The 18,240-nt window shown below is 41.0% G+C and overlaps 1 protein-coding gene across 1 annotated transcript in view; it reads left to right on the top strand.

Moving 5' to 3' along the window:
- Window positions 1–17,978, top strand: part of cntfr (ciliary neurotrophic factor receptor) — a 100,891-nt gene extending 82,913 nt beyond the window's left edge. The window contains exons 5-11 of the mRNA XM_061292835.1: window positions 1,622–1,739; window positions 2,075–2,241; window positions 6,120–6,283; window positions 13,961–14,029; window positions 14,106–14,226; window positions 16,619–16,745; window positions 16,816–17,978. Coding sequence (XP_061148819.1) covers window positions 1,622–1,739; window positions 2,075–2,241; window positions 6,120–6,283; window positions 13,961–14,029; window positions 14,106–14,226; window positions 16,619–16,745; window position 16,816 — 767 coding nt within the window. The 3' untranslated portion in view covers window positions 16,817–17,978. The remainder of the gene's footprint in view (window positions 1–1,621; window positions 1,740–2,074; window positions 2,242–6,119; window positions 6,284–13,960; window positions 14,030–14,105; window positions 14,227–16,618; window positions 16,746–16,815) is intronic.
- The last annotated feature ends 262 nt before the right edge of the window (window positions 17,979–18,240 follow it).

Raw genomic sequence — 18,240 nt, 5'->3', positions numbered from 1 at the left:
TAAATAAAGAAAGATGTAATAAATAAATAAATAAAACTAGAACTAAAACTAAAAATATAAATAAATAAAGTTGGTTACAATAATATAGACATGTATTTAAAAGTAGTTAGTATAATTGTGCTTAAAACCGAGGTCAAAAGATGTTTGGGTTTTTTTTTGTTTTTGTTTTTTTTTGCCGCTGCCATAAGTTGATAGATTTCCTCTGGACTTGACCAAACACCTGGCCATCATCTGGCCACACCTTAGAAGCCTCCGTTCTGGAAAAACATTTTGAACTCCCCTTGAGCACCACAGGTCGATTTGCGCCGTTTTTTTCCCACGTCTTGCATTCCATGAGAAAATACTGCAGTTCTTCAAGACAAATAGACGTCTTTTGTAACTGAGCATAATGGGGAGTGAAACGCTTCTGTTATCGGTGGACGCTCACTGCCACTATATTAAGTACAGCTGCACTGGCTAATGTAATCCGATATAAGAGCGGTATCACCGATTTGGCCTTGACCAGGGATATTACAATAGAAGTGGCTGGACCGCTGCCAAAAGCTGAATCAACAAATTTATGCTCGTTTGATTATTTGCAGGCCAACTCCAAGTTCACTGAGGATATAAAAGAAAAGGATTGAAACAATTTTTTTTTTTTTTACACATTGCGGCAGGGGGCAGTCTAATAATGACCAGATTGGGAGATAGTCCAAAATTAAAACGAGCCGTAAATACGTATTTTTATGCCTTTATTTAATCAGACCTTATTAAACTATGCAAGTAATGCCCAATATGTGTAATGTATCCTATAAAAAATTGTATAAGATCTCTTATATCATCCATTTGCGGTAATATACTTTACTGATTGTGACTAATGAAGCACTAAGTGTGAAATGAATTTTCTCGGCACTTAAAACAGATGAGACGGTTTGTGGTTCAATTTACAGCTACGGCAAATAATTATCTCCTTTCGCCACTCAAATAATATCTCCGCTTCACAGGGCCACTACTGTATTTTAGATGTAGTGGAAATAACTTTGTGGGGGGGGGGGGGGGGGGGGGGCAAAGAGCCGCAGGGAGGAAGAGGGAGTGGTAGACAAGTGTGTGCTTCACTTGCTGAGAAGAAAAGAGCCTAATCTCCAGGGAGGCCAGAGTTGGCATAACATCGCTTCTTCTGGACAACCTCCTTCATTCATCAGTTACGCTCCCACTGCACTATCCTTCTTTTATTCACATACAATATTGGCTCCTTCACAACTTTTCAACCCCTCCCACCACTTTCCATTACACAGTCAACATACCCCCCCCCCCCCCATCTTCTAATAGTACATGTTTGAAGCCATTTCATTTGCATGTACAGTTCTTTGTTAATGAACTAATCAACATTCATATCGGTGTAATGTTCTGAGCTCCGGAGCCTCTTGTACTCTCTACACTAATATGTTGATTGGATGGGGGGAAAAAAAAATGTAGCGGGGACATGAGTTGATTGGATGGAAAAAAAATAATAATTAGAAGATTGTCTCATCGGTAATTTGGAGGAGTTCATTGATAATGTTGCCAAGTGAGCAAATCTTCCTCGCAGCTATATGTGATGGTCATTTCATCTGTTCTTTTTTTTGTTGTTGTTGTTCTGCAGTTTCCCCTCTGGAGCCGATTGTCTCTTGTCGATCCAACACGTATCCCAACGGCTTCTACTGCAGCTGGCACCAGCAGCACTCGACTTACATCCCCACCACATTTGAAGTGGACGTTCAGTAAGTGCTTTTTATTGACACATACATCTATGTTATGATAATAAGGCCAAAATGTTGAGTGAAAACCTCCAAAAATCTGGTATGCAGATGACCCTCCATTAGTTTATTAGACCATAAAAGTCCATCTTTTTAAATATTTCATTCTCTCCAGTCTCAAAGCACAGGAGGTGCACCTTATTAATACTGTATAAACATTATGGCTTTATTAAAATGATAATAAGGAGTTGACTGATAGAAAGATTATTCGGGTTTTTTTTGTTCCTGACCTTGTCAAAAAAATGTTTTAATGACCTGCTCCTGTTTCTAATTCTTGGTCATTATTTTACAATCTACAGACACAAAGAACGTTCGCTGGAGGTGCAAAAAGACGCCATCCATAAGAATCGCTGCCACGTACGCTTTCCAGAGGTCTTCTCCAGCTCCCCGTACAAAGTCAACGTAACCGCAATCAGCGCTTTGGGCAAAGCCTCCAGCACAATCACTTTTCAGGAGCACAGTATAGGTAAAGTAAAAAGTCAACTTGTTCTCTCTGATATTTTCATTAACGGTAGTTAAAACCATTTTGGAATTCATTGCCGCTCAGCAAAGTAGCAATTTAAGGTATTCATGTCCAACTGTGCATGGTTTCCCAATTTGGCACAGTTTAGAATCTTTCCCACAAAGCTGTTGGCACCGAACAAAAAGATTGAAATCCAGAATGTCGTCTCAGAGAAGATGCCAACCCTCTTAACTGATACTGAAGCATTTCTTTGACCACGGATGATTGATTTTTATTCAACCCCTCGGGAACTTTGTTGCATATGCATCAATGATCAGCGCCGGCAAGGCGAAGGAAATAGAAAATAGTTGGCCAATTAAATGTCACTAAACTGAAAAGGGTCAGCAAAATGTATTTATGGGAAACTTACTTGCCCTCGCTCATTTACATAGTATCTCTTTTTTTTTCCCGGTGCTTGCTATTACCGTAATTTTCGGACTATAAGTCGCACCGGAGTATAAGTCGCACCACCCATAAAATGCTCAAAAAAGTGAAAAAAAAACATATGTATGTATATAAGTCGCTCCTGAGTATAAGTCGCCCCCCCCACCCACCCAAACTATGAAAAAAAAATGCGACTTATAGTCCGAAAACTACGGTAATACGATAGCCATATATTTTAAATCGAGGTCCGACAAAATCGATGCTTCGTTTAATACGGTTTTCACTTTGCAATCTGATTTCCTACTGCAGTCAGCCTTACTGTGTGTCATGCCAAGATTTTATTGTACTCATTTAATTGGCGGTCGTTGATGACATGGTGGTTTACACGCCTAACTTCTCTGCAGGATGCATCGCTTCAATTCCCGTTTATTGGCGCTGTGGGAATGCGAATGAGTTGCTCTTTGGCCTTTGATTGACTGGTGACAAATCCAGGATTTAGTCTGCCTTTCGCCCACATAGGCGAGAGCTCCACATGACCCTGAACGAGATAAGTGCTATGGAAAATGGATATTTTAAGCAGCAATGCAAATACAGCAAAAGCTTTACATCCCTCGTATTGCGCTCAAGCGATGTTTATACTGGACATGAAGTCGGCTTTTCTTTTCTTCCTTCTTTTCAGTAACATTCCATTAAAAAAATGAAATAGTTCTTTGCCAAAATGGTGTGCGTAAAGAGTACTAGATAGTCGAACCACAAAAGTGGGATTGTTAAAATTCTTAGCAGACTGGCTGGAAGGCAATGAAGAGGAAATGGGTTCACTTTAAGGAAGGAATGAGCGCCACTTAAATAGATAAGGGAAGTGCTCCTGGCGCTTCTCAACTCCGCTGTATCCCTTCGAGCGAGGTATGGGTGTGTGTGGCGTATGAAACGCACGCAGAAATTGTGTGTATATGCGTGTTTTTGTATAAATTGAGCCAGTGACATGCTCTACCAAATCCCGGACGAAGGATTCATGAAAATGCTAATGCTAGCCGGATTAGCGCCTTGACTGGGGAAAGAGGGATACTTCCCTTAACTATTGACTGATAAGAAAATACCGCACTGCTCCTTTCTTTGCATTCTTTAACATTCCCGTACACGCCTCTCGATTTGCCACTTTCCCTCCAATCTTTTCCCCTTCTGTTTACAAATCGATGTCTGGAGTGGAAACTTTTAATTTCAGACCGCCCCCATTGCCCCATTCTATCTGCTCTCAGCGCTTGTATTGTTAAAAATTCTTATTTGGCAGTTGAACTTGTGAGTCACATTCATTTTACGGGAAAACCAGGCAGATCGTAAATAAATAAAACAAGCTCATGCTTTCTGATGCACTTCTTAATTTAGAGTGGAAATAAAACCACTCTTGACTGTCCTTGTTCATTCGACCACCGCTAGAATGAAATTAGATGAGATATTTGTGCGTGTGTGTGTCCAATGCTTCAAAGTCTCAAAGGTTGCAGCAAGTTATTCCGCGGCAGTCGTGAATGCAAACACTTGTGAGTGGATGAGCTGAGTAACTGATGGCAGTGCATCACAAAGCAGCATGTAGCTCAGCACCACCTGCTATGTTATGTGTCCGACGGCAGAGTGAAGGATAACCTCTGGCAGCTGTGCAGAATCTGGCAACCCGTATTGCTTAAATCAAAAGAAAGCCGACGCCGATATCGGAAAACGACCTCTGCGGTTGTAGAAATACGCTGGTGTATATTGTTTTGTATTTTTTGTGCAAATTAAAGATGGAGTGGATGTGCAGAGGATTAAGATCACAGGTGACCTTTGCAATTATTGCAAATGACTCCAGCTCCACAGGCATTTGGATCCCCGGAGGCTCCTGAGTGTAATAGGAGAAGAGACAGTTGAATTGAACTATGGAGATCTCTGAGATAAGATGATATTACACAGACAGCATGACTTTCACTTTTCCGCGTGCGTGTTAAAATTGTGTCTTTTGAACAAAATACATCAAGAGTTAGCCAACTTTTATTTGCCTTTTGGTATTTGTAAATTTGCCTCTGCACAGATTTTGGGCGGAGAAACTATAATCCATAATGGAAAAAACGATTTTCTTTAATGTGGAAAAAACATATATTTTTATATTTTATGTATTTTTATTTACTTATTTATTATTTTTTATTTATTGTTTTATTTTAAGTTTTGAAATTGCCTTTATTAATGTTATTATTTTCATTACACGCTATTGTGATGTAAACATTTGAAATACAATTGAATGCCATTTTGGGATCATACTTTGTGGTTAATCTAATAGTATGGGAAATTATACACAGGCGTGGTAGCCATCTGGAATTTCGGAAGTTTCCTGAATAGTCGGTCTGAACCCACCTGTTAATAAATAAGTTTTGGCACACTTTTTGTTTATTCAGGATTTAAAGCGGATCTCCTCTTTGAAACCGCTATGCTGCCTTCACATGGAAAAAAATAATTCATTTTTGCGGTTTTAGCCTGTGCACAACTGCACAGTATGAAGTGCTCCGAGATGAAGGTGATCCTAATGAAGTGTCTGCTGAGTGTACGTATGTAATATTACAACATGGGAACGGGGGAAAAGCCATGAGCGACTTTGCAGATGAAAGATCTTGACTCATGGCCCCTAATGTCATTTGGTGCAGTTTGAAGCCATCATTTCAAAATATTGTTCAAGATAGGAGTAAGGAGTGAGGGAGATTTTATTCTTAGTCACACATATCGACCTACATTTACAAAGTGCAGTGCGAAAAATAAATGTGATAATGAAAACCAATCCAAATGTGAACACGGTCAAACAAACCCAATTCAACTTCATAACATTCTTTCCGCACATTAAGCAGGGCTTTGTTTACAATATGATATGCGTTTTTCTTTGCTTTGAGATCGCCTCATTAAGCTCCGCCTGCTGCTCCCTGTGATAAATCCGCCGGTAGTTTGCTTGTTCTGCTTGGCAAAGCTCCAGGTTATCATGCTTCCCCATTTCCCCTTTTACTCATCACTAATGCAATAGCCAGCCATCTTCTACACGATGTTTCAGACCAGATGAACGGACACCGGAACCATCCATCTCAGCAGATTCCGAACGGCGCGCGTTTCCTATCTTTTTATGAACTGCTCTGGTGAACAAAGCGCTTTTTGTCTGGTTTCATCTTTCTACTTTCACTATGGAAGGTCACAATGAGATTAAACATCTCGCCATGCCTTGCCGCTCTTATCTGTCGCTGATCAAATCCCCATCTTCGTGGCGTTCGCTCGGTCTTATCAGACTCGCCCGTCTATGTACACGTGTATCATGTTTATTTTATAAAGTACGCATGTTATCTCGCACTTGCAGTGACTGTCTGCTCACAAGGCCATGTTGTCACTCATGTCTTACTACGATTGTGGGTCGATTCTTACCGATCCGGATTTTTTTTTTCCCCTTCCCCTCACAGTCAAGCCAGACCCCCCTGAGCGTGTGACGGCGACTCCGATCCGTTACAACGCACGAAGGCTGGAGGTAACCTGGCAGAGTCCCGCCACCTGGCCCGACATCGACACCTTCCCATTGAAGTACTTTCTCCGATACCGTCCGCTCATCAAGGAGACGTGGCAGCATGTAAGTACAACTCGGCAAAACACATTTATTGCCGATTCCAAGTTTGAACAATTGCCGGCGGTAGCCAGTGGAGTAATGTGGAAGGTACCTCAGTTAAATCCATGGACGGGTTGGGGCAGCCCAGGTCAACTAAATGTTGTAAAATTTAGTTTTAATATTATTAATTTGTTATTATTATTTTTTGTTCACGTTTTCTCATTTGTGACAATTGGGGAGTTATTTACTGTAATTTACCTTTACCAAATAAAAATAGGCAAAAAAAAACTAATTTGAGACAATCTAGGCAAAAAGATTTCTGGCTTTTACCATTTATCATTCCAATCAAAATCCAAACATATGAAACATCATTTTCCACACGAGACCAAACAATCCATTGTGAAGTCAACAGTTCAAAGTGCTTTCATCCAAGGTCACCCCAAATAGCAGCTTGGATGAACACGTTACTGTATCAAACTTTTTTTCCGGGGCTCCCCTTTCCCTCAGGCCCGTCGTAGAGTAAAAGCATATGTGGCCGCCAAAGATAAAAGTTCTGTCTGCTGCGGGCTAACGTTGCAGCGTTATTATCGTGCATGTCATTGGTTTGCGTCGGTGTTGTTTTAAGGACTTGGGTTACTCTCTCGCTCACATACACACGTGTGTCAATGAAAGGCGGAATAACATTTTCTCTCGCTCCGTCTTTCCTGCACAATTTCAGTCCCCCCGCAGTTACCTTTCAACGCTCGCTCCCGCCGACCTCACAGCGGTGATGTTCCCCATCTCGAGTACTTCCAAGTCGTCTCATCTCCACCTCCAGCTCATTTTGATTTCCACTCTATCGATCTTTGTTGTTCCCCCGCAGCTCCTCCCCCACCCCTCATAGAATGAAAAGAATATTTGCGGCTGGAAAGTGATGATTAAACCCGACGTGCGCACTCGAGCGCCACTCGATCCTCATAAGAAGCCATGCATGACGTGAACGTTCCAAAAAGCAGAGTCAATGTTTAGTTTGGTTAAAGGAACATGATTTGAAAATTGCCGTCAACGACAGCTGGAAAGTGCGAGCTTTTCCTCTTTGGCGGTCGTCTCGGACGGACGACGGAGGTTTTCGTTTTTTTTCGAAGACGCAGAAAAGACTCAGGCTGTCTAGACTTTTATGAGATGTCAGATTTATTCTTATGGTCCTGTGGAAAGCACACCATCAGTTTGAGAGATAGATGATTAATCTTGGTTGGTGGATGGAAGCAGAATCATTTCCAATTAACTGCAGAAAGGATTTCATTATTTGTGAAAGCAGAATAGCGGACGTGCAGGAGGTATCAGATCACACAGCTCATACGAGTTTTTAATTCAAAATAAATTGAAAGCAACACTTGTAGTAGATGTTAATTTGATTGCCGAGTTCCGACACGAACGCAAGTTACGCCGATCTCGGAGATCAAATGTTGCGTTGAAGCCAATTAGAGATTTGTAGACACCACTTAAACCTTGTTTGACAGACAGCTGGGTGAGAATGACTTTCTCACACGACATCGTCGAATGTGTCGGAAGGTTTGGATGCTTTTCAGCTTCATCGCTTTCCATCCGAGCGTTGAGGTGAATCCGCTTTAATCTACAAAGCAGAAAATGTTTTGGAGCTGAGAGGTGAAAAGTACTTACATAAAAGATAGACATCAAAAGAGGCGTTAGATATATAAAAAATTAAATTAAAACTAGCGCTTATTAAATTTAGAAACGGGTGACGGAAAAAAAATCGACTTGAATAATAAAACTGAAAGAAAAATGGACGGCCGGCGGGAGAGCCTCAGATAGAATTGATAGAAATAAGATAGTGATAAAATATAAGGAGGAAAAAATAAAATAATAAATAGCACAAAAGGCGAGTTTGAAAGAGCGGATTTCGAGGCCATCACTCAGAAGGTGTTTCACATTGTGGGCTGACAAATGTGATGAAAGACAAAAGGAAAGAAGTCTGAGGAGATTCAAAGCTGAAGACCGACTGTATTACTTAAAAACGGTTGAAAAATATACTTTTTGTGTGTCGGGCTCCCGCTCCACTATTTTGTCTTCTAAATTTGTAAATCCGACTATTTGTCAGTGAACCATGAACCTCTTCGCACATCCCCCGCATCTGCTCGCCTTTTAAATGCTCAATGAATCCAGTTCCGTTTCCTCTGACCTCTTTCTACTCGGAGAAGTAGAGCTCAAACTCTCTGAGCAATTAAAAGCAACGGACCAGTCAGCGTGATGAGAACAATTTCACATTTTTCAATCTTCTCCATGCGCTTATGCTATGAAACTACATCTGCTATGCGGTAATTTCCCTTTGGGGGTGACGCTGAACTCCGGTCGACTGAAAACACGTTTCCATGCATGTCGGAGCAGCAGAAACACGGAGCGTCACTCTCCATGAGTAAATAAACAAAAAGGGAAATTGACGCTTTCTCGTTCCCTAATTAAACGGATTGGCGATCTTCTGACCGAGAAAGTCATTAAATATGAGGCTAATACACATTAGCATTAGAATAACATTTCATAATACCGTAACATAGAAATAGATATATAGTACAGATAGATTCCATTCAAATATTTTTCCATTCCATTGCATTCCTCATCTCCCTCGTTTTTTTTTCACTTGCAGATATCTTTCCCTCTCAGCTATCAGCATGTCATCCATCCATCCAATCTGTCCATCCGCGCAATAAGCCAGCTATCTATCTACGCATCCCAGCCCTTAAGGCATCTGTCTGTATCTATGACTGCACATGATAAATGTCTAGACCTTGATTGGGGGGGAAAACATTCCGTCGGAAGGACACTGGCACAGACACATCGTTTATCAGGGCCCACTACACTATCGGGTTCCAGTCGTCATCATTTAGCTTGGAAACGCATATAAGACTTTCAACGAAGAAAAAAATTGGTGTTTGTCTTTAAGGTTATTTAAAACCTCTGTCGTGTTCATTTTCTGTTTTTCAGAATTTCAGATCGTCATCGTGTCTTATCTGCTAATACCTTTATCGTACGTTGTTGTTTTTTTATCCCTTCCACCATCACGGAATCGCTGTTGACTACTGATAAAGATGAAAACAAAAAACATACGTAGAGTGAATAGCAAATGTGTTCAACTCTTGTTTAACATCCATACGTAAGGTGCACTGTCTATTTTTTTCTTTCTAAAAATGTAAAGATTTTCAGTGCGCCTTTATATTCCCCAAAGTACGGTAATCATCTTTAATTCAACCTTTTTACAATAAGTACTTCAAAAGTCAAAACAATTGAGGCGTGTGGTAGCTTAGTTCTAAAATTACGATATTGCGTTACGTGCATAAATTAATTTTTGTTTTGCGTCACTTCCCGAGTAAGCTGGGAAAAGTTCATGTGGGGTCCGCTTTTCAAGAAAGTACGCGTTGCCCCTTGTGGCGTAACCTGTGATTCTGATGTGACAGGAGCTATTTGGAAATATGACAAATTTGATCTAAAGGTTAGCAAAAAAAAAAATAATAATAATAATGCCAAAGCGTTTTGAAAGCCTCACTTGATCTTACGCGTACAAGCTGCGAAGATGTTTTTCGACCCGCTTGAGAGTTTAGCGTCCTCTTACAGTAATTGCTGCCTGGGTGATTTCAGAAGGGGTGGGGCGGAGGGCTTTGAGCCGGGAGAAATACCATCCAGTGAAATATCCCCCGGACCTGGAGTTTGTGTGCGCACACATGTGCATGTATACGCTCGTATAAGGGAAGAGAGCACGGTGGAAAAATGGGAGCTGTCAGTCAACGTAATGAGACCGAGCTTCTCGGTGTAAGCGCACACATACACCCACCGAGCGGCATCGGGCCAGTGGAAGTGCCATATAATTGGGTTTCCTTTCCAGGACAACAGACATGCTCAGTGGATTAGATCTGACCACCGACGCCAATTCCCTCCGTGTCTCCCTCGCTCTGCTTTCCATCTTGATTTTACCTTCTTTGCTCATTTTCTTTTTAAATAATTGATCTCTAATTTCCCCTCCTAATTTTATTTGCCGACTGTTTATCTTATCACGTTGCCCTTTTTTCCCCCCCATGTGACCTTTACAATTTATGTCAAGCCATTACACGGATGACTGCATGTTCTGTGCCGTACAATGCAACAGGGGTTAATTGAGGTCCATTTTTTTTTTATATATATATATACCATTGCGCCACAACATGGTTGTAAATAGAAGATGAGAAAACATCACTGTAAATAGAAGATAAGAAAGGTTGTGAGGAAATGGTGGGTGACTTGTATTCTCATAGGTGGAGGAATTTCCCCTTTTTGTCTGTTTGTGTAGAAGCTTTTGGAATGTGTGTATGTACTAGACAGAAGATTTGGCTGTCGACATTTTCAGTACATATAAAGTTTCAGGCAGTATCACTGTAGATCTGAGCAAGAATTCTATGCATTTTAAATGATATCCCAAACGATAGCCGAGGTCCAATTTCATATCGCCTTTATTGTGCCAACAAATGTTTTCTTATATTATACCTTATAGATGATATACAATGGAATGCAGCTACTCTGTTTCTCAACCTAATGATATATGGGGTTAACATGAAAAAAAAGTAAAAAGGTCTCCTATCTGAAAAAATGCAATTCATTTTTGACTGTCCGACGAGTCTAGTGTAGAAATCTATAGATAGCGCCCACTCAGTTCAGAGTGTATGTATAGTATATATTATATGGTGGTCCCAATTATTATTAATTCCCTATATATACCGTAATTTTCGGACTATAAGTCGCACCGGAGTATAAATCGCACCTGCCATAAAATGCCCAAAAAAGTGAAAAAAAACATATATATGTATATGTCGCTCCTGAGTAGAAGGCGCCCCCCCCCCCCCACCCCACCCAAACTATGAAAACAACTGCGACTTATAGTCCGAAAATTACGGTATATAAAATTGGGCCCACCATAAGGATATGAGTCCACCATAAGGACGGGATTGATGATTGTATTCATCATCACAATGAAGGTGTGCCAACTTGTGGATACGAAGCACCTTCCCCTTCTTCTCTGTCCCATATTCCTTCTCACATATGTTGTTGACGATGAACAAACATATGGTGTTTATGCATGGAATAAAGAGAGATCTCCAGAGTGAGGATATTTAAAGATTGTTGATCCGGTTGTTTTATCATCATAATTTTTATGTTCCGTCTTGGGAGTAGTGCAGCGAGTGAGTCAACATGATGTTTTATGGATAAATATTTGTTGTTGGTGTTGGCAGGCATTTGTGTTTGGCCACATATGTCCAATTCCCTTTCGGTATGCATTCGGTATGATTGGTGAAAATCCACTTTTTATGATTTTAAACATCTTAATTGCTTGTTTGTTTAGCGCAATAGATCAGCCCAAGAGACATGCAAGCACAGACAACAGAAAATAAATCGATTTTATTCCGCCACGCGCTTGAACTTACAGGCTAGGGATCAGCTATATTTATGTATTTATTTATTTATTTTGCAGACACGCTTCACTTCCTCGCTTTAGAAAATACTTTGCTCAAATTTCCTGACACGACTTACACAATCTAATGACATTTAATAACATTCCTTGCCTCACTTTTTGAAATGACACCAAACTGTTTGTGTCTGGTATGTGACCACGCGCCACAAAAAAAAAATGTTTTGATTTTTCACACTCTGAGCTTCGGCTTCTGCCGGTAGAAGCAAGCAGTTGGCCTCTGGGACCACTCGCCGCCGAGCAAGATGATTCGCCCAAACGCTGGAAGTTAGTCACCGGCACGATCCAGCCGACTGCTTCACAAGCCACTTTTCGCTTTTAGTATGTTTGGCGGGATCCGGATCATTCTTGATCATTGGGAGAATTTAAGCCAAGCACACCTGGGAGCTGTTTTAAATTGTAGGCGGAAAAAAAAAAAGTCTCCTCTCATTTCCTAACCAGTAATGTTAGTTTGCTTGCATATTCCAAGACACACTTTTTTTTTTTTTCCCCAAACTAACTTGGAAACAAACATGTGTGACTGCACTTGCACGTGTTTATTTTAGAGATCTCTTTCTGTGTAAATATCCGCATCTACTGTCTGGTAGAAAATGCTAAGAGGCACCGTGGTTACGCTGCTTGGGCGACGTATAAACAACGGCGATAGCTAAACGCTGGTTTGTGCATATTGTGCACACACACACTCATACACACACACGATATATATATGCAGTGTGTGTGCAGGGCATAACATGAAATACGGTCACACGCAGATGTACACAGATGTGAGCATGCTCAAATGATGTTGTTAGCGCATTCCGCTAAATAAATTAAGCCTGTAAATATAGCACTCGGGTTGCCAGATAAAGTCTGGCCTTGTTCTTCCAAACAAAGCGTGGGCGGGAGGGAGACGCCGTTGAAGATCAAGGCCACGCGGAAAATAGAGGGGTCAACATCATCGTGAGATAAGAGAGAGATTATTTAGAAGTGGGGGGAAAAACTTCCACAAGAAGTGTTCGGAGAGGCTGTGGTTGTTGAAAGATTTATCCCATGAGCTCATCGGAATGAGACGACAGTGGAATGCGATGGCCGTGTTGCTATAAAAAGTTGTTTATGCTCTTCAGTGTTTCTCCTTTAAGTGCAGCAGTTTTCTCGATGGCGCCGTTTCTCCAATATACTAATGTATGAAAGACTAGAATTTTTTTTTAAAACGACTAAGATAATGTAGTTGCGTAAGTGTGCACACCCCCAAGAATAGAAAGATATTTTAAAATAACTAAAATCTTGTAGTTGCATAAGTGTGCACACACTCAAGAATAGGAGGATATTTAGAAACAACTAAAATGGTGTAGTTGCAAAAGTGTGCACACCCTCATGAGTTTTCACTACTGTATACATCTTATGTTGTCCAGACAACTCATGGAATTCTTGTCGATGTCTTCCAATCGAAAATGTGAGCATTTGTTCTAATCCACTCGTTTTGCCGTCCGTGCGCATTTCTTGCCTCAACTGGAAACTGCCGAAGGCTCGTCGCTAAATCGTTTCATTTGGCTTGAGGAGAGCAAAAGTCAGCACCTTTCCGAGCGCCATTTTTCCTCGAAGGTGTCAAGACTTAAGCCAAAGGCAAACAAACATGCACACAACTGCGGCACTAACCGTAAATTACAACACAGCATCAAATCCAAGCGTGACGCACATTCAACCCTCGGATGCCTCGCAGTCACGCCGAGTTGGATCGTCCCTGATCATTTCAAAATGCGAGAAAATCAAGCGGTTTTGATTCACCTGCGCAAAAAAATGATGAAAGACGTGTTGTAAATAAATAACCACTCAGTAAAAATTGTATCCCGCACGGCTGAGCTAATATAACTACCATTAAACATTAAAGGTCGAATTGCAACGCTGAGCCTTTAATTTACGGCTGGCACTATACGTAGAAGGAAAGAGCTGTCAGAGTGACTTCCAGTGGGTTCGGGCGCTCGTAAATTCCCCTTTGCCAAATACATTTCAGAGTTCATGATGTTGCAATATTTCTTCTCCTTTCGAAAATACATCCAGGTTCCTAGGAAGTTAAAAATGACAATATGGAATGTGTGCTGGGGAAAAAAAAAAACATTAGCAGCATCTGGATTGTAATAAGTCTTATCATCTCAGTTGTTGCCACGGAAACAAATCTTGGGGAGTTCCTATCTGCTCCTTCTCTTCTTGTTTGTTATCGTTTGATTTCGTTTCAGGTGGAACTATCTGAGAGCACTTCTCACACCATCACCGATGCTTATGCCGGGAAGGAATACATCATCCAGGTACCTTCACATCTACTTGATATACATACTTTTTTTTCATCTTTTTAATATTGAGCTCTTTGTGTGTGCCCAACAGGTCGCCGCCAAAGACACGGAGGTCGGAACATGGAGCGACTGGAGCGTCGCCGTGCATGCCACACCTTGGATTGAGGAACCAGTGCAGACCACCTCCACGACCGATGTGGAGTATCTCACGCGTATGTCTCAGTCAATCGCACGATGACATCATGCATTTGCATTTGAAGTTTTTTTGCTGATTTGAAATCTTCTGGTGGATCAATATTCTTGACATGATGTATTCATCATGCATTTTTCACATTGCACATCAGGAGTTTTTGGGGTTTTTTTTTGTTAATACAGAGAAAGTCCAGGGTCAAAAATGTGGTAAACAACCGGTTTACAATGCCCAGCTCTATTGATTGAATTTTGTTTTTAACTGTGTAGTGTGGCCACCATAAATTAGCAAGGACATCCATCAGTCCTTCTGAAAATGTTCCCCATTCAGTTTCATTGCGACATTTCTTATTCACAGTCGGCTTTTATCATCCGTCTTAAAAGAGGGAACGGGCGGGCTTCCCAAAAATGCACGCTTTTTCTGAACAAAATGATTCTTTTATTTCTCTTCTCACGCCCTCCCATGAGGCGAACTTGAACCTTTTGGACAAAGACGAAATTCTGAAAGAGTTCAGAAATGTTTCACAGACATTGTAAGAAACTGAAGCACACGCATAGACATCTTTCCACACAGTATATGTACATCTTTGAAAAATCAGTGTGCTGCCTCCTGACCATTGGTTTCACGGTGTGGCACTGCCCTCTGCAGGCCGTTAGCAGCACTACACTGTAAATTTCACATGAGCACAAATATGTTAGAACATATTTAAAACTAGAAAAGGGGATAAGGGGGCCTTTTGTAACACTCCTAACATGCAAACCCATAGACACACACACACACACACACGTACACACACACACACACACACCTTCTTGTCAGCCTCTTTATAAGCTTTACATTTTGGATGACCCATTAAACCTGTGTATCAGCAAAACAAAAAAGAAAAGAAACTTCTAGAAAGTGTGTCACATACTATACACCTCTTGGAGCTGAAGTGACATTGGCAGCGTGTTCCGCTATTCATTTCACATCAAAAAGGACGGCGCACTGACAGACAGATGAAATCTCATCCCCGGCAATACGACCGCCCGCCCGCCGGCCGGCCGCCCGGTCGGCGCGCTATGAATGCAAAAAGACGTTTGGCCCGGGCAGCCTTTGAAAAGTCTCACCGTCTCACCCCGTCAGCCAGACAGAAAGTCGACAGCGCCGCTTTTTATTTCCCATACTTTACTCCCGTGCTAAATTAAGTAATCAGTTACTTTTAAAAGCAACTAATCGGTAACGAAATGACTTTGTCGTGGTAACCATGGCAACACTTTCTAAATCCCTTTTTTCCCCACTAATACATCTATTTTATCCGACAAAATGTTTCAAATTAAGTTTGTAGTTTGAACCGAAGCTCAAGTTGTGTTCCTGATTGACAGGTGCTGCACGAGTAGACCTCACCTTAATTAATTGGGTGACGATGATTATTATGTAAGCTATAACATGGCTCACTAAGAGGCTAAGCACAATCGCCGATAGCCCCCTCCACACAACGATTTCCCGGCTTATTGTCACCCTAAATACAAAGGATTCGTCTTTTTATGAGAAGTCCCCTTTGTGTACGCTTCATAAATCCGTCACGTTTTTCTCTCTATAAAGTCAAATTTCCTCCTCATGGCTCAGCTTGTGGGTTGCCAGATCCTCCTGCTCCCCGCCAGTCTTTTCTGGCTTGTTGCATCCGGTTATCCTCACATCACTTTTTGTTTTTGTCTCACCACTCAAAAAGCAAAGCGGGAAGTTTCTTCCACTGTTTGGAGCACCCTGCTTTGCACTTTCCCTTTTTTTTTTTTTGCGTTCTCCATTTCACACCTGGCTGCTTCTTCTCACTATCTCCTGACTCCTCATTGCTTCACAACACTCATTAATTAGAGGGAGAGGGAAATGATATTCTCTACCCACTCATCCACCCAAAAATTATTTGTATGATACTTTTTTTAAACTATAAATAGTTTTAGTGGCTTATAAGAACATTGATGAAATGAATCATGAATCCATTTCCCCTTGTGCAATTTGGCTCGCTTTCATCCTATAAAGCGGTGTAAATCGTAGCCACAAAAAAAAGAGAAGCCGAGTAATTCCTTGACCCGAACAAGAAGTTGGACTGTATTAGTTCTGGTCAGCTTCCAAAAGGAATATGATTTTCCTTGTGGGGTTCACTTCATAACTGTCTCAACAAGTCTCCTATTGATTGCTCTTGCAGATTAGAATTGATTTTGCGCTGCAATGCCTTTTCCTTTCTCTTTGCATCTTCCTGCTATCATTTTTTTTTTTCCAGCGTCCATTTGTCAAATCAGCGTTATAGATGTCAATTCCCTCGGGAATAAAAACAGCTGGCTACCGTTGTAGGATGAATAACGTGAGGATTTTCTTGCAATACACGAGGGAATCAAATGGTGTGTGTTGATGCGTGTGTGTTTGTTTTTCTACAGAGACAAAGACTTCGCCCATACCGTCATCCAACGCACCACATAAGGCTGAGCCTCCAGTGGGCGGAGCTGGCAAACTTCTCAACTTCTTCTCGCCTCTTCTTTTTGGGATAGTGCTGCTTATCATGTAGTGAGTAAACACACGCACACACACAAGTTTCATATTTTCCCATCATTTTTTTTTTTGCGTTCCTGTCTAGATGTAACTGTCAAAAAGGAGAAGACGAAAAGGGGGAAGAAGAAGAGGCCGGATCTTTGTTTTCTCTTTTTCACACAAGTCCCAAGGATGTCGTGCATTGATCATTTCTGTCTTATCATCGACTTAATTGCCAAGATGACTTGTACAATGCCCCCCTCCCCCACACCAATGAAGCAGTTTCAATTCATGTCGACACGCGAGAGGAGCCGCGGCCTCATCTTCATCTTCGTCTTCATCAGCAGCAACAGTAGAAGCAACGCTGAAAACACTTGCCCGCTGGCTTTAATTTAATTTGTTCGGCTGGTATTGACTTTCCACTCTGCCTTTTTTTTTTCTTTTTTTTCGGGTTTCGCGCGTGTGTGAAACGACAGCGGGAATTCACACAACAAAAACAAAATCGGCGCACCTAAAAGTCGAGCATGTGCTCACGTGCTTGTGCCCAGCCGCTGTGCCAGTGCCCCCATACAGCTAAACCGTCATGCCAAAGACTCAACGACGTCCCCTGCAGTATAAAATATCAAATATGTTCCAAATTCAACAGGGATGCGAGGACCAACACTTGTCTGCTTGGTTGAAACATTTTGCTTGCATCTGTCAAGAAGGACGATGATTGTAAAAACAAAAACAAATATATCTATATATGGAATAAAGTCTAAAGCTGCCCTACTATTTTTTTTATTTTATTTTTTTTTTTACTTCTGACAAAGATATAAGGCTCTTTTTCGGGTAGGCATCGATGGCTGTAAAATAACAAAAATCACTTTGCTTTCTGACACCTTCACGCGCATAGAAAATGTCTTTTTGCAGTTTTCAGTCACCAAGATCAACTCTTGGTATTATGTTATTCCGACGAGTACCGATGTGTTTTATTGTGTTTTTTTTTATGTATTTTATGGAGAAACGACTACAAAACACACATATAGGCTTTTAGTTCAGTTTTTTTTTTTAATCCGACATTCATAAAGGCTTATTTCTCTGATCCAATTTTGTAAACTATGATATGTAACTTTAACATTGAAGAAAAGTTTATTATTTAATAATAATAATAAAAAAAATAATGTATGTATTAGCAGTAGAATGTCGTTACCTGTACCTGGGGTCTTTTTTATATCTGTATATACAATGACAGGTTTCAACCATTAAATGTGACCATTTCACAATGAATGACAACACCGGGTCTCATTTGAACATTGTGAGCAGTTATTTTCTTTACATACACCAAAACAGCTGTCCAGACCGAATCATTCGGATTTGTCTTTGGTTCGACTGCTCAGGTGAGTTAAAAAGTGCTAGCTTGTCGTGTATTATGCGCTGATTTTTTTTAATTTTTTTTTTATGGCCCGTTCAGGGTGTAACCTGCCTCTGGCTTCAATTGAGCTGTGAGCAAAAAGGATAGAGAAAAAAATGATGGAAAAAGATGGTTGCT

The sequence above is a fragment of the Syngnathus typhle genome, linkage group LG12 (assembly GCF_033458585.1).
Source record: "Syngnathus typhle isolate RoL2023-S1 ecotype Sweden linkage group LG12, RoL_Styp_1.0, whole genome shotgun sequence".
In the NCBI taxonomy this organism is placed as follows: Eukaryota; Metazoa; Chordata; class Actinopteri; order Syngnathiformes; family Syngnathidae; genus Syngnathus; species Syngnathus typhle.
The sequence above is the reverse complement of the archived record's forward strand: the minus strand, read 5'-3'. Positions and strand labels throughout refer to the sequence as shown.